Genomic DNA, 15,833 nt, shown 5'->3' with positions numbered 1-15,833 from the left:
GCCCTCTCTTCCACCTCCAGCTGCCCCACCCCACCCGTTGGCCATTCATTGCCCTCTTTACCTCCTCCTCTGCCTCTGGCACCCAGTGCCCTCCCAAGCTCCACGGTCCCCGTGCCCTCACCCTAGTCCTTGCTGTAGAACCCTTCTAAAGTCCTCGTGTTAATTTTTCTGAGCTTCAACAACTCCATCTGTGGGCATCAAGAGAGCTATCTGCAGTCTCTCCCAGGTACCAGGGTGGCGATTTCTTGCAGCCCATTGGGGTTCACATCTGCTGGCAGCCATGAGACACAGCTCCCCTGCTTGCCCATAGGAGCCATTTTCCAGTTGTCCCCATTACCTGAGTAAGACGGTGTTACGTACGATTGTGTACGGTAATGGTCCTCCGCATCAGCACATTTGTTTATATATGCCATCTAAATAGTTTGTTTTTATATAGAACCTAAGGGATATCAAAGTTTAAAATTATGCAAGGACTTCATGAAGGACTATTCTGAAGCAACTTTGCATTCCTTCCCCCACTTACTTGCCTGTCTCATGGTCCCTTCCTCGAGGTTTTGGTGTCCCTTAGGGAGTCGATAGCCAATTCAGTGGGCAATACCAGTTAACCTTCAGAATAACATACTTGCATTTAGGCTCCTTCTAAAGTCCCAATATCTTGGAGAAAAGGACTCTAGTGTCAAGTTCTGTGGCAACAGTTTTTTTCTGTTGGCCCTGGCCCCATAGACAGTGGCTTTTCCTTGCCAGACTCCTCTTTCTTCAAACTGAGCTATGAGGCCATCCTTGCCTCTGCTGGTTCTAGGGGACATAGGAAGCCAAGCGTGTGAGCTCCCACGTGCCATGGCCAGCACCCTCATCAGGGTCCCCTCCCAGCCGGTTCTGAGGCTTAGTTGCCTTTGCATCTTGTTTTGCTCCCATCTTCCCCTTCCCTCAGTCATGTGATGCAGGAAGAGAGCGCAAATGCTATGGAATGGGAGCAGCTGCCAGCAGAGACGCTGCGACAAGTGACCATTCACCGAGACCCTATATATGGCTTTGGCTTCGTGGCTGGCAGTGAGCGGCCCGTGGTGGTGCGATCTGTGAGGCCAGGTAGGTGTTCCTCAGAGTGTCCCCCCTGTCCCCGGATCCTGTCCCCCAGCACCCACCCATCTTCCCAAAGAACAGGGCTCCCCCATTCACTGTGGTGGTCCCAAGGAATTCATAAAGAGTGGATAAAGACGCACCAATGACCATGTGAGGGAGCTGGGCTTTAAGAGCGATCGACACAAACCATTGAGGCTTTCTGGGGCCAAGACAGAGGCCACAGTTGATGGTTTAGTAGAGTCTCTGTCTTAATGAAGCCTCCCTGTGTGTAGAATCTATAAAAGAGCCAGACTGTCTTGGATGAGAAATGTCTCTTCAATTCCATTCAACAAGTATTTATAGATTGCCTACTCTAAGCATGGCAAGATGGTAGGGAAGGACAAGACGCAGTTCCTGTCTCCAGGCCCCCAACCATCAGGCTGGAGAGACTGGTACACACTCACGAGAAAGGTCAGCCACCGACAGCTAGGACCGGGATGCAGACCATAGGTGGGAGAGGAGGGGGGAGGGGAAGGAAAGTTCCAAATGCCACAGTGGCAGTAACGACTGCTGCCATTGATTAAGTGCCTACTGTGTGCTTTCTTCATCTTGTTTATTCCTCCCAGCCAAGCCTGCAGGGTAAGTAGTCCTCCCCATTCGACCAAATGAGGAAACTGAGGCACAGAGTAAGAAAAGTGGCTTGTCCAGGGGCACTCAGGTGGGAGGCAGTGGATCCAGGATTTGGACCTGGCTGGGTCTGTCGGATGCCAACATGGGAGAAGCGGGGCTTGAATGGGACCGGGTGGGAAGGAACAAGTGAAAGCCCCCACCTGAACTGTGGAATCCTGCCATCATGAATGAACTGGGCAATGGCCTAAGCGCCGTTTCGTTCCACATCTGCTAGGCATTGACAGAAAAGACGGACAGAAAGAAGCTTTATTCCTGACTTGCTGGGCCCGAGGCTTTAGATGTTTACAACAGTTTCTCACTCAGTCAAGAGGAGCAGCCGGAGTACAAACTGGTCTAGCAGAAATTTGATGAATTTTGCAATCCTCAAAGGAAAAGGAAAAAAAAAAAAGATTTTTGTAAGCTCCCTTTTCAACTAGAGGGCATAAAGAAAAAAAAACAATCCAGTACAGGAGTTCGTGGCTAACCTCAGGCTCCCAGTCAGTCATGCAGTCTGGTGGAAGGTTTTTGAGTCCCTGATCAGAAATCAAATCTGTCCTGGGTAAGAGCAATCGGGAAAAGCTTAATAGCAGGCCACCAGGAGCCCCTGCTTTTGACCTCAAAGGAGATGGGATTTACAGAGCCTAACGGAACCCCTAGGCCTAGACAAGGGGGTCAGTTTCAAGCCATGTGAAAATGAAGAGGCAGAGTTGGAGGGGTGGGGACAAAGGAGAGCCGCAGGCGAGAGCCACAGAAAATCATGGGGTTGGCAGGCATAGCCCTATAAAGATGTAGACTGATCCTGATGGCTGCTTCTGGCCCAGGAGGCTCTCAAGTGCACAGGACTTCTTGGTTCTGTATTTGAGATGATAAGATAAAAGACAAGAGGCATCCTGTAGAGGACCAATCTCAATGGGGCCAGCCAGCACACCATCCGGGAAAGCAGTAGTAGATTGATGCCTACCACTGCCATCAGAGTTGAATTTCATGAGGACCGCTTCCATTAGAAGGAAGGAAGGGAGCAAGTAGGGAAGAGGTAGAGTGGCCTCTATACCAAAAGATTGGCATGTTGGCAGGAGAAGATAGAAGGAATGAAATGAGTTGAAGGAATTGCCCCCTTGGAGGATTACAGCTACCATCTAGTGAATTCGTACCAACATCAATCAACCATCTCAAGTGCTGTACCCTCATCATCTCATTTATCCGCCCCACATTCTTATGACATGGAGGTATTTTTATTTTCCCATTTGCCAAGTGAGGAAAGAGAGCCTCAGAGAGATGAAAGGTCTCGTCCAAGGTCACACAACCAGTGAGTCGCAGATTTGGAATTCGAGTTCAGGTCTGGCTGGCTGCTAAGAGTGGGGCCTCCACCACCCCCATCCCCTGCTCCTGAAGTCACTGTGCTATCAGGAGACTTGGCCCAGCGGGCCGAGGGCCAGTGCAGTTGGAGTGGTGAATCTCGCTGGCCGAGCCGCATAGGCACCCTCAGCACACAGGCCCCACACGCCAGAGCCACCGGGTCACACTCTGGTGACACAGTTGTTTTGTATGTTCATGTTTCTGGCATTTGCACAGCACACTTCTTTGTAGAGAGAGGGAACAATTGGGATCTAGCCCTTTAAAGCAGGCGCAAACAAGAGTCAAGGCAGGTTTGAGAGTGGGACCTGTCAGTAAACATCTCTTTGGGGCTTGAGTCAGGCTGGGCCTGACTTCTCATTCTCCTTGAATCTCTGAAAAACTTTTCTCCGAGGTCTTGGCTAAACACCAGATTCAGCACACCCTGTGGCGCCCCTTGACCCCTATCTTTTACCCCAACCAAGAAGGTATGGCCCTCAGATAGGTCTGCTTTCTTAACCTCGGCAGTGGAGTTGGGAAGGAGAGAAAGCAAACTTCCAACTCTCCACAATTTGGGGTCTGTGCTTGTCCCCCTCACTTACTAAAGAGTGGCATCTCTCAGAGATGAGAGAAGATAAACCCTCTGGGTCTTTTAGTCCATCCCCCTGTCTTCAGGCAAGTGACTGCCTAAATCATTCCCGACCAGCGAGTAGGAATGTTGCTCAGGTAAGAAGATACCTTGTCGCTCCTCACTTCAGCTATACCCCCTTCAGTAGTCTGCAAGTCACTCCTCGTGCCTAAGCAGATCCGTCCTGGAGAAACCCGTGTCTCTCTTTAGAACCCAGCCACAAAAGCACGTATTCACCTGGTCTGAGGGCCAGGCCTGGGCTTGGTAGGGTTTGCTCCCACACCACTGGCAGCCACAGGAGGTCCGAGCTAGCCTCTTTCTTCAGTCTTCTGCCCTCTGTCTGGCACAGGCAGCCACGGCACAAACAACACCCCTACCACCAGCCCGCATGGCCTGCACTCTTCCTACAGGCTCCTGTACCCACTTCCGCTCCCTTAGGCACTGGTGACTCCCTCCCAGACCTGTGCTTTCCCAGCAGTGGCTCCAGGCCCTCATGCCTCTCTCCTCTCCTCTGCAGGAGGCCCCTCTGAGGACAAGCTCCTGGCTGGTGACCAGATTGTGGCTATTAATGAGGAGGACGTGAGTGAAGCCCCCAGGGAGAGGTTCATAGAACTCATCAGGTAACAGGGGCCTCTTGGGCCTTGGCAGGAGCTGAGCACCGACTCCTCCCCTGTCCCACCAGTGACATAGGGCTACCACGGTCCTCCCTGGCCCTGAGAGGGAAGCCCTTCAGGCAGAGTAGCCCTAGCCGGGGCTCCTGGCTACCCAGGGGCCTCAGGGGCCCTCACACTCTCTGACTTAGCCTTCTCCAGTGATCTGAACAGAGAACAGCCTTCTGCAAGAGCTCACCTCACCTTTCTCCCCCATACTACTCCCCTTACCAAAGCCCCTTAGTTTTTGACTTACAGTGCAGGGGGGCAGACCCAGTGAGCAAGGAGGACTAAACGAGCCATTAAAAGAACGCTCTGGAAAAAAAAAAAAAGAACACTCTGGGATAAGCACAGTGTGAGCCAGGCATTGTGTCTCACCTCTCCATACCCCCTCTACAAAAAAAAAAAAAAAAAAAAGACAAAACAAAACACCTGAGGAGAAAAAATTCTGAATCCCTAGCTAATGGGCTGAGGAAGGGAACCTGCCATTGTGGATTCTGCTTACTGTGTGTGGACCCTCTTAGTGCCCTCTACAGATGGGGGCAAAAGAGAGAGAGAAAGGAGTGTCAGGGGGACTCCCACCATCTGTACATGGCAGTAATCATGGTGACTTTTCCCCTCCTCACCCCTACACATAGGACACATGTACACGCTATACACAGTCCCCTACCTCACACTCCTACCACACACATACACACACACCACCCACATGCCTCCTTGCACAGACGTGTTGATAAGGAATAAGAGGATAGAGGTGAGGGCTCTAAATTCCGCGGATTGTCTTCCGCTTTGGTGACCTTGGCTGTCTCCTCCCAAATGGTACTATGTGTGCTCTTGCTTTCGCTCTTGCTCTCTCCCTCTGTCTGCCTTGTGTAGTCTGCTCTATCTCTGCCTCCATCTCCTTCAGGCCCTCTTGGTTTAGAATATTCTTCATCCCACGTGTCTTTCTTGTTCTCCCAAATCCCACCTGTCCGCAGAACCCCTCCCTCCCCTTCAAAGGCAGATTTAGCACCCTGCGGATGGAACAGCACCCTCTTGTGAGCTCTGGAGGCAGTTGGAATGCTGCCTCCTGAAGTCCAGAGCAGGCCTTCCTCGACACACTTCCCCTCCAGCTCACATCTTGAAACCTGTCTGGTCCCTAATGACGTTTAGTTTCTCTCTCCTCCAAGTTCAGTGGTCCATTGCATCCCACCCCACCCAACTCCACCCTTCACCCTCCACCACCACACCAAAATGGGGTAAGTCCTTTCAACCCCATCAAGGGCATGTTGGGGTTCTTTCAGCCTGACCCTCCAGAAGTCTTTGCTCTGCTTCTAGTGAATACCTTTGCACCCTAGAACAGGTACGCCAGTTTTGTGAAGGAGTCCAGAGCTCCTTCAGGATCAAGACAGAGCTCACTCATTTGATAACCTTGGGGGTCAGCAGATTTTTATTATTTCATTCATTCGATGAATATTTGTTATCGAGTGTCTACTATGCACCAGGCACTGAATATACAGCAATGAATGACATAAATCCTATTGGAATTTACATTCTCGTGGAAAGAGACACGCCTTAACAATAAACATGATAAATATGTAATTATATGGCATACTGGAAATAGATGAAGGTTAGCGAACGATAGAAAGTGGATCGGGAGAAACCGGGTCCTGGAGTGCTGGGCACAGAGGTGCTGATGCAAGTTTAAATAGCCTGGCCAGGGGCGCCTGGGTGGCTCAGTCGTTGAGCGTCTGCCTTCTGCCCAGGGTGTGATCCCGGCGTTCTGGGATCGAGCCCCACGTCAGGCTCCTCCGCTGGGAGCCTGCTTCTTCCTCTCCTACTCCTCCTGCTTGTGTTCCCTCTCTCACTGGCTGTCTCTCTCTGTCAAATAAATAAATAAATAAAATCTTTAAAAAAAAAAGGAAAAAAAATAAATAAATAGCCTGGCCAGCGTTAGCCTCATTGAGAAGGCGGCAACTAAAGAAAGACTGAGAGGAGGGAGGGTATCAGAGAGGAAGAGCCAGTGCAAAGGCCCTGAGGCAGGAGTGTGTCTGGCATGTTTAGGGAGCGGGGGAGAAGCTAGGATGTGAAGTGGGGCAAAGAGGGGAAGACCTGTAGCCACTATAAGGACTTCAGCTTTGTTCTACGTGAAATGGGGAAATGTGGCAGGGGCTGGGGCAGATGCATCTCATAATCTGACTTACACTATGCCCTGCCCTGTTCAAGAGATGGATGGAGTTTTCCTGGAATACAACTCCTTCCTCCTCCCAGGAGCTCCCCATCCCTGGACTTGGCCTCACTGAATGTGGAAAATGTTCCAGATCTTTGAGCAGGAGGCCTTGGCCTTCCTTGAATATCTAGAACCAAATGGTCTTGACTCTGCTTCTTGAATACCCTTGTTCCCAGAAACATGTGAAAAAGTCCAGCGAGGAGAAGGGAAGCTCCTTCCAGGCAAACCCTTTCCATTTCTCTCAGTTCTTTTAAAGGATCGTGTATTCCTGGGGGAGAATTTTCATACCTCATGGCCTGTTTGATCATTGGCATAATTCTTGTCGGAGGAGTTTCAAATTCTTCATCCCTTTGAATATTTGCTGTCTGGAGAGCCTTGGTTCCATCTGTTGCTCCCTGGCTCTCGTTTTTTGGTCCCTCAATTAAAACAAATCTGCTGAGCATGAGTCATGATAACCAAATGACCTCCTTTGGGTTTTTCCTTTGAATTTCTCCTCTTGCTTAAATACCAAATTGCCAATTGAGTTCCATAATTCAGGCCTTTAGTTTTCCTTGAGAATTTTCTATTCTACAGATGAAATTGCTCCTAAGGCTTGGGGAGTTCTACAGAGCGAATGTGAGAGGGAAATAGAACGGGAAGACCTGAAAAATGACAGCCCCAGAGATTATGGTAATACCTTCTTCAGATGCCTGCGTGAACCTCTATGGATGGTTTCCGTCGGCTGCCACAAATGATGGGAGGCGAGGCGGCTGGGTAGATATTCAGAGCGCCCGCTGGCCTAATCCGTATCCCCGAATGCAGCCCAGGGGAGAATTCTGGTGTTGCTTCTCGTGCAAGATGAGTACCTCGTGCATGATACACTACTGTCCTGTTCCTTCTTCTCTCTGTAGGAGCGCTAAGGAATTCATCGTTCTTACAGTTCTGCACACTCATCAGGTGAGTGAGCTGCTGTGCCATCCGCCCTTCCTCCTGATGGTGGTGACAGAATCCCATATTGGAAAGTGACCGCGACGGGAGGGTGGGTGGACAGCGAGACTAGACTCCATGTGTTGTGAGCCAAAGCTTGAGGAGTGAGCTTAAAGCTTACCCTCTGAACGTCTGAATCTGCTTTCTACCTTGAAGGCTGGGGGATTTTGAAAGGCTCTCCAGGGCTCTGTTCTGCCCTGTGCCTTCTGCTTTAACCCCCACTGAGGCCGCACGCTCACTGCCCTGGTCCCCGACAGATTTTCTACCTCTTTTTTGCTGTACCCCATCAGAACGTACCTGCCCAGGGTCCGACTCCCACAGAGTCTTGCAGATGGTGGGTGCTAGCTAGTCTCATTCATTCATTCATAACAGTATTTGCTAGATGGCCTGCGATGTATGAGGCCCAGCACCACATGTGGGGGATTTAATATGACATTGGTGGGAAAGTACAGTTGGACGAATGGCCATCTTTGTCCTGGTACCGTCACTAACTAGCTGCGTGACCTTGGGTGGGTCAGTTCCAAAAAGTTCCCCATCTATAAATTGAGGGGTTTAGACTAGAACAGTGTTTTCCAAACTTGTCTGATCAAAACAATCAACAGGACTATTTATTAAAAGTAAAATTCCTGGGGAACCGGGTGGCTCAGTCAGTTAAGCATCTGCCTTCCGCTCAGGTCGTGATCTCGGGATCCTGGGATTGAGTCCCACGTTGGGCTCCCTGCTCATCGGGAGTCTGCTTCTCCCTCCCCCTCTCCCCTGCTCGTGCTCTCTCTCTCTCTCTCAAATAAATAAATAAGATCTTTTAAAAAATAATAAAAATAAAAGTAAAAATCCCCAGACCCCTCTCCTCAAGAGTTGAATTTAGAAGGCCCTGAGTCCATTACTAGGTTACGTTGTTATAGTAATCTTAAATGCACAAACCCAGGTGCAGAATTTTTGTGTGCAAAACTCAGAGCCCTCCTTCTGTCTCCAGCCTTGTTGTCCCTTCTCAGTGTCCCCAAAACTCCCCTGGCCTCCAGCACTAATGTCCCACCCCCATGGCCACAGGAGAGGTCACATCTGTCGAGGGTGGGGGGCACGAAATCAGGAGAGCCTTCACAGAGGAGGCTGCACCTGAGCTGGACCTCGAAAGATGGGGCAGGATTTCCCAGGCAGAGACAGAGGGAAAGATTTTCCAGAGAGTTGGCATTTCCGTGCAAAGCCAGGGACAGCGTGCAGGTGCAGAGCACAGGCTCGTCAGTCGGGGATGGGGTTCAAATTGAGCTCTGGCACTAACTGCCCTTCCCCATGGCCCCCACCATGCCCTGCATTAGTGTGAACCACACGCACACACGTACGCAAGCACGCATGCACGCACACATTTACACAGGCACGTTCTCTCTCCCTCCCCTCCCCCTCTTTTCCCTCTCCTCCCCCCCCTTCTCCCTCTCATACTTGCTCTCTGGCAAATAGGCCTTTCTCAATTGCAACTCTCCTGTTATCTCCGGGCAGGCAAGTTCCACCCTTCAGTGGGTGTTACCAATAGACCCCTCCCTCCATCCCTCCTTCCCACCCTTACTGCATAGGTGCCGTTGCCTAGTGGACAGTGGACAGTCATTCCCCACTCCCCAATCTCCCGTCATGAATGGCTACCAGTTCTCCCCCCCCCCAAAAAAAAAACATGCTTGTTGTGTTTTACCTCTCTGATCAGAGACCCATTGTGGGTTATTGTGTTAGTCGGGTCTCCTCAAATGCCATCTCCTCCTAGAAGCCTTCCTTGACTACCCTTTTTAATTCAGCATCGGCCTGTTACAGTCTCCCAATACTGCGTTCATTTTTTTCCTCAAAGTGAAAATATTACATTTGTACACTTTTTACTTGGAGATAATTACAGACTCACAGGAAGTTGCAAAGCTAGCACACACATCCCTGTGTACGCTTTACCCTGCTTCTCCCAAGGGTTACATCTCCTAGAACTAAAGTACCATATGGAAACCAGGACATTGACACCAATACAATGTGTGTATAGGGTTCAGTGTCAGTCTGTCACGTGTGTGGTGTGGGTCCGCATAGCCACCAGCACAGTCAAGACCCTGGACAGTTCTATCACTACAAGGACCCCTCACCTTGCCCTTTTATAGCCACACGCCTCTCTCCCCCCACCCCAGTCCCCATCAACCACTAATCTGTTCCTCGTTTCTGCAATGTCATCATTTCCAAAATATATACACGAAATAATACAGCATGTAATCTTTTGGGATTGGCTTTTTGTTCACTCAGCACGGCGCCCTTGAGAGTCATCCGAGTTCTTGCCAGTCTCAGTGGTCTGTTCCTTGTTAGTTGCTGAGTAGCATTCCATGGTGCAGATGGACCGCAGGCTGTTTGGTGATTCACCCAAACCTTATTAGAATGTCAGCTCCACGAGGACAGGGGCTGTGTTTCGTTCACTGCCGTCTCCCCAGCACCTGGAAGAGCACCGGCCACAGAGAAAGCCGTCAATAAGTATGTGTTGAAGGAATAAAGGAAACCCAGCTTCCACCCATCACGGCAACCCAAACTCAAGTGTCCAAACTTAGGTGCAGAATGAAGAGCCTAACGCTGCTCGCCCCACCTCTGTTTCCGCTCTCATCATCCCAACATCCCCGTGCCCTGCAGTTCTGATGTCCCCACTGTCCCATCCCAGGCCCTCTTTGCTATGACCGGACTGCTTTCTTTTTCCCCCTGGTCCAGATCTGAGTTCTCACGGCCCTGCAGGTTTCTGTCCTTGCACTGGTCCACACCTCTTCTAATACGTGTCTGTTTCCTTTAAGACCTGGCTTGAGTCTCTTCCAAACACCTCTGCCCAACTAACCTCAATGAGAGTTTCTCGTTTGTTCATCCATTCAGCAAACATCTATTGAATACCTACCATTCACTGAGGTGCTCTTCTTAGCTGGGAAGATGGCAGTCCACGGGACAGACAGAGCCCCTACCCTCACAGAGCTTACACTCTAGTGCTTGACCTCCTGCTTTCTAAACCCTTGGAGCATAGAAGTGAGCACACGGACACAGGGGCGCTAGTCAAAACGATTAACCTGTACAGTCGGAGCCATTCGGTCGGAATGTAAGCCAGCCATGGGCACTGGAGCAGAGTCTTGGAGGCCTCCCGATTGTGCCAAGTATTAACCCTTCAGTTGACCATTGGTAAAGTGGTCCTGGGGGAGAGGTCAGGTGTCACCCAGGAAGCTTAGGGCAGTGGCTACTTACCAATCAGCGTGAAAGAAACCCTCACTATTTCATAACAGCTATGGCCACCCCAGTGCATCCCAGCTCACTGTCAGCCTTGCCTACATGTATATTCGATCCTCACCATTCGCAGATTCTGTATGTGCAAGTTCACCTACTCCTGAAAATCTATTTGTAACCCCCAAATTGAGACCTATGGTGCTCTCCTGGTCACTTGCAGACAGGCAGAGCTTGAAAAATTTGAGTCTCCCAATGCACACATTTCCGGCTGAGGTCAAATAAGGCAGCACTCTGACATCTTGTTCCAGCTGTCACATGGAGGTGTCCAGAAGATGGAGATGGCAGGGAGCAGCACAGTGTAGTGTAAGAAGCTCAGGCTCTGGAACAGTTGGATGGGATTTGAATCCCAACTCTGGCACCTGTTAGTGGGGCGGCCTCAGGCAAGTCACTTCACACTTCAGAACTTCATTTTCTCCTAGTGAAATAAAATAGAATCTACCAGGATGAGTTGTTTTTAGAATTCAAAAGTATAATCTGTGTGAGACATACACACACACACACACACACACACACACACACACATTTCCCTTAGGAACAACTGTTCAGTATTCATTTGTTCAGCGTTCGAGGTGACTTTCTGAAACGTAACTACCATGAGTCACAAAAATTGACCAAGACAGAGAATCTTCTCTCAAGTTACGATGCAGGCTTATCGACACCCCCCAGCATATGTTCAGTGTGATAGCCCCTGCGTCACAGAGCATAGTCCAGCGTCCACGGCACGCACTTGGCATCCTACGGCTGCATGGAGACTGCCACCTCTTACCAAACTCCCATCATGTTCAAGCTGGATTACCGCGTCTTCCAGAAGACAGTTTCCCAATAGGTCCAGCCCGTGGCCCACGAGTCTTTATACCTCTAAGGCTCCTTCCGGCTTCTATATTCCGTGGCTGAGGAGGGTCCAGTACTACAGTGGCTCTTGGCCCTGGCTATACATTAGAACCACCTGAGAAGCTCTTAAAACTATTGATACTCAGGCTCTAGCCCTGAGCAATTGAATTAGAAGATTTGGGGATGGGCCCCAGGTGTTGGTCTTTCAAAAAGGCTTCCAAAATGATTCTTATGCAGCCAAGATGCATATCAAGAGCTACTGATCTAATATGTAGTCTCTCAGATGACATTGTTCTTTTAAAGGAGTGACTTTTATGATGGCAGACTATGGAGGGTATTTTAGTGGGGTGATCACAGGGGTCCATTCCCAGGGCACCTCCAACCCTACTGCCTCGATAGCCACTTTTTACGCCCATATGTATTTAAAGGTGTTCCTTAATCTTTGAGTGACCGACTGTCCCCCATGATTGACTCAATATGTATTAATTTTGGTACCCTTAGACCTTGGCACATGGTATGCCCTCAATAAATACTTTTAAAGTACTTTGTCATGACCTAGAAGGGCCCCGGTGAAGAAAGTAGACAGTCCCTTCAAATGAAACTCTAGTTTTCCAGTACTGAAGACGTACCTATACCTAAAGAACTAGGATCCCCTCGGCTTGGAGCCACCTGCCCAGAAAAAAAGGCCAAAATAATGGGAACTACTGCAGAAGCACTAGTTTTCCACAGAGCTTGGTATAGTCCTGGCAGATGTAGGTACTCAAACCATATTTGCCGAATTGGTGAACTAATTCATTATGAATCTTAACAATCAACTGCTATCTTTTATTCTGTGCCTATTCTATGCTTGGTGCTAGGGATAGATACAGTAATATAAAATCCCATCTCTTACAACCTGGTGGGGGACATGAGTGCTGGCAGTGTGGATTAACAAGGGGTACTAGGGGGTGCCTGGGTGGCTCAGTCAGTGAAGCGTCTGACTCTTGGTTTTGGCTCAGGTCATGATCTCTGGATCGTGGGATCGAGCTTCATGTCAGCCTCGGAGCTGGGCGTGGAGCCTGCTTAAGATTCTCTCCCTCTGCCCCTCCCCCCACCTCTATCTCTCTGGAAAGAAAGGGGCAGGGAGAGTACTATAGGAAATCTGGGCAGGGGACTGGAGGAATTGGGGAAGAACTCAGAACCAAGGCAGAATTTGAGCTGAGCTTTAGAGATGGCATTTAGCTAAGCAGGGGGGACACAGAGGGCCCAGAAGGGCAGGGATGGTGAAGAGGCAGCATGAGGTGGGCACTGGAAGTGGGAAGCAGCCTGGTGTGCCCAGGGAACTGTGGGCAGAACCACCTGTTGGGGCCAGAGATGAGGAATGAGGGTCATGTGTGGCTCGCAGGGGGCCTTGGAAGCCAGAGAGAGGACATGTTCACCTCTAGGCCCCGAGTGCAGATAGGAAGGCCCTGGGTCCCTTATCAGCAGTCCGGTGAAACCGGGATGGCCCTCCGTCATCCCAGACTTCCGCAGTGGTTGCTCTGGGAGTTGCTTATAAGCAGGCTCAGGTGTCAAAGACAATGAACCAGCGGAAAGGAGGCTAGGAGGTTGTTGGCGTTTCAGGAACCTGAGCTTCGTCCTCTCACAATCCAAGCAGGGCCCTATTTTGCACTAAAATGTTGGGCCATATACCTGACTTTGAACCCAACCCTGGAATCTGTACTAATAGAGCCACCAAATTAAAAAAAAATCGGTCAGAGTATCACCAGCTGCTGAATTCAGTCCTGAGGGAGAGGCAGACTCTCTCCTCTATTGGGTATTTCACTGAGCTGCTGGCTTCATATTTGCCTCAGGGGGCTTACAGTGGCCCCAGAGCTGCTTCGTGCTTCTGGTTCCGTGTTTCCAGCCAAAATTCGTTTTCACCAGCAAGGGTGCCTGTTGCAAAATGAGGTTTCCAACTGCTTGAGGGGAAAAAATGGGGTCAGTGAAGAGCTCAGATGTCCCAGCTTGAAGGTACTCAATTAATCTCTGCTTAATGGGCTAGGACATTTTCAACAATATAAATTTCTATGCTTTATGCTCCTAGAGATTCTGACTTTTTTTAAATCTAGCATGGGCCTGGAAATCCGTGCTTCAGCAAGGGCTCCCCAGTGATTCTTACCATCAGGAAAGTTTTAGAAACAGTGGGGAGTGTGTGCTAACGAGTTAGTTGCGGGGGTCAGCAAACTTTTTTTCCGTAAAGGGCTGTCTAGGAAATATTGTAAGCTTTCTAGGTGATGCATGATAGTTGCAAAAGAAATGATAGGCCGTGCCTAAGTGAAGATCACGGCCGTGTTCTGATGAAGTTTTATTTACAAAAACACGTGGTGGGCAGGATTTGGCCCAGGCAGGCCGGCAGTCCGCAGACCCCGGAATTGTGTCCATTACTCCTCCCCAATACTGCATTCACGCTTTGATCAGGGCCTTTCCGATTCTCAGTATTTTCATTCAAAGGAGTGACCCTAGCATTAAGAACTTCAGGCCCTGTGGCTGAGCTTCAAAGATGCTTCAGAACAGGGCGACCTTTGAGAGCCCCGCCTATCCCACAGCAAGGCAGACGTCACTTGTATGGAGGCTTCAGGCTAGACGTGAGTCCATGACATGTAGCTGAGGCCAGCTGGCAGTGAGTGAGTCACCATCAGTGATCAAGGCTAAAGACTGAGAATAGGACAGAGTCTTAGAGACGGGCAGGACAAGGGTCAATGAGGAACGAGGCACGAACAAGCCGAAAATAGCTCTACCACAGACACCTGAAATGATTACAGTCCCTGAAAATATTGACAATTCCTCTTCCTCCTTCATGATTTTGCTCTTATAAATATCTGAATCTTTTGTATATAGTCGTATCTGTCGGATAGGATCCAATCTGGGACTTTTGGTAGGGATCCCAAGGAGGCTGTCCCCTCCTCATAGGTGAAGATATAGAAGGATACCAGTTGCTGTCCTTCAGATGGTCAGAGGTCCATTGAATAGGAATCGGTTGAATCGGAACCAGTGGGGGAAAGATCGGAATGGACACCCAGCCTAGTGGCCAATCCAAGACATGGGAAATCTGGTTTCTAATTTCAGCTCCACTACCAAATTATTTTGATACTTTGAGCAAACCATATCCTCTTCCCAGGCCTCCTTTTTCACGTGTAAAAATGAAGGGCAGACTACGTGGCCCACTGAGGCCTTTAGAGATGCCTCGTTCCACGAGGTGCAGGAAGGCATCCGATGACAGGTGCTTACAGAAAAAGGAGGGGGTGACGGGTAGAAGTGAAGATTTCACCTGCCTCGTGTCTGTGGTGCCTCAGATGGACATTTGGACTACTGTGGAGACAGAGCCAAGCAGAGCTGCCTGGACGTAGCTCCAGATCATTCTGTCTTGCCCCTGCCTGTGCTCCTGCTGCAGCCTGCAGCCTCTGCGCAGGATTTAAGCACCAAGCTGCACAACACACAAAGGCATTTCTTGACTCCCACGAATAATCAATACTGTAATCACTTTCTGCAACGATCTCCAGCCCTGGATTTAGTTGTGCTGTATTGTCTGCTGCCAACAAACCGGAGTCTACCGTTCCTTTAGCTCAGTAGTTCCCCGCAACCTTAGCAGCATTTCGGAGTCACTGGAAACTTAAAAAAAAAAAAAATACCAATACCTGGGCGCCAGCCCCAGGAATTTGAGGTCATTGATCTGGGGCGGGGCCTGGGCATCAGGGGTTTTGAAAGCTGTCCCACTGTTTCTGCCACGCAGCCAGGACCGAGACCCAGCACCTGAGGTTCAAGTGCACTTGGGTTGAACAGGTGGCTTTCTGCAATCTGCCCTCTGTGGGGAATGAGATTGCTAGCTCCGGAAGAGAACACAGCTGGGACCAGGGCCGGAGACCTGATGAGGATGTTTGTTTCTGGTGTGTCTGTATCTTAGGGCCCTCCCCTCCTGGGGCTGATCTGGTAAATGGATTTCAACTGCAGTGTTAATGGCACAAGATTGCCTAATGGTTCCCTTCCCAGCTGCCAGGGGCCTTCGGGGGCCTTAACTCTCAGGGATTCTTGATTGTGGGACTCGAAAGCTCCCTGACAAAGCTGGTAGGGGAGGTGGCTTGAAGAAGCCCCAAACCTGATGTACCCCCTAGTCCTGCTCATCTTAGTAAGTGGCAACTCTGTTCTTCCAGTTGACTCCTCTCTTTTTCTCACCTCCCACATCCAATCCGTCAACACATCAGCTCAG

At 50.0% G+C, this 15,833-nt stretch overlaps 1 protein-coding gene across 1 annotated transcript in view; it reads left to right on the top strand.

The window, feature by feature from the left end:
* The first annotated feature begins 722 nt into the window (after positions 1-722).
* FRMPD3 (FERM and PDZ domain containing 3) overlaps positions 723-15,833 on the top strand; it is a 60,960-nt gene continuing 45,849 nt past the window's right edge. The window contains 3 exon segments of the mRNA XM_040629389.1: positions 723-1,086; positions 4,206-4,308; positions 7,438-7,483. Of these exon segments, the coding sequence (XP_040485323.1) occupies positions 939-1,086; positions 4,206-4,308; positions 7,438-7,483 (297 nt within the window). The 5' untranslated portion in view covers positions 723-938.

This window comes from Ursus maritimus, assembly GCF_017311325.1.
Source record: "Ursus maritimus isolate PB19 chromosome X unlocalized genomic scaffold, ASM1731132v1 scaffold_X1, whole genome shotgun sequence".
Taxonomy (NCBI): Eukaryota; Metazoa; Chordata; class Mammalia; order Carnivora; family Ursidae; genus Ursus; species Ursus maritimus.
This window is presented reverse-complemented; position numbering and strand designations above follow the sequence as displayed.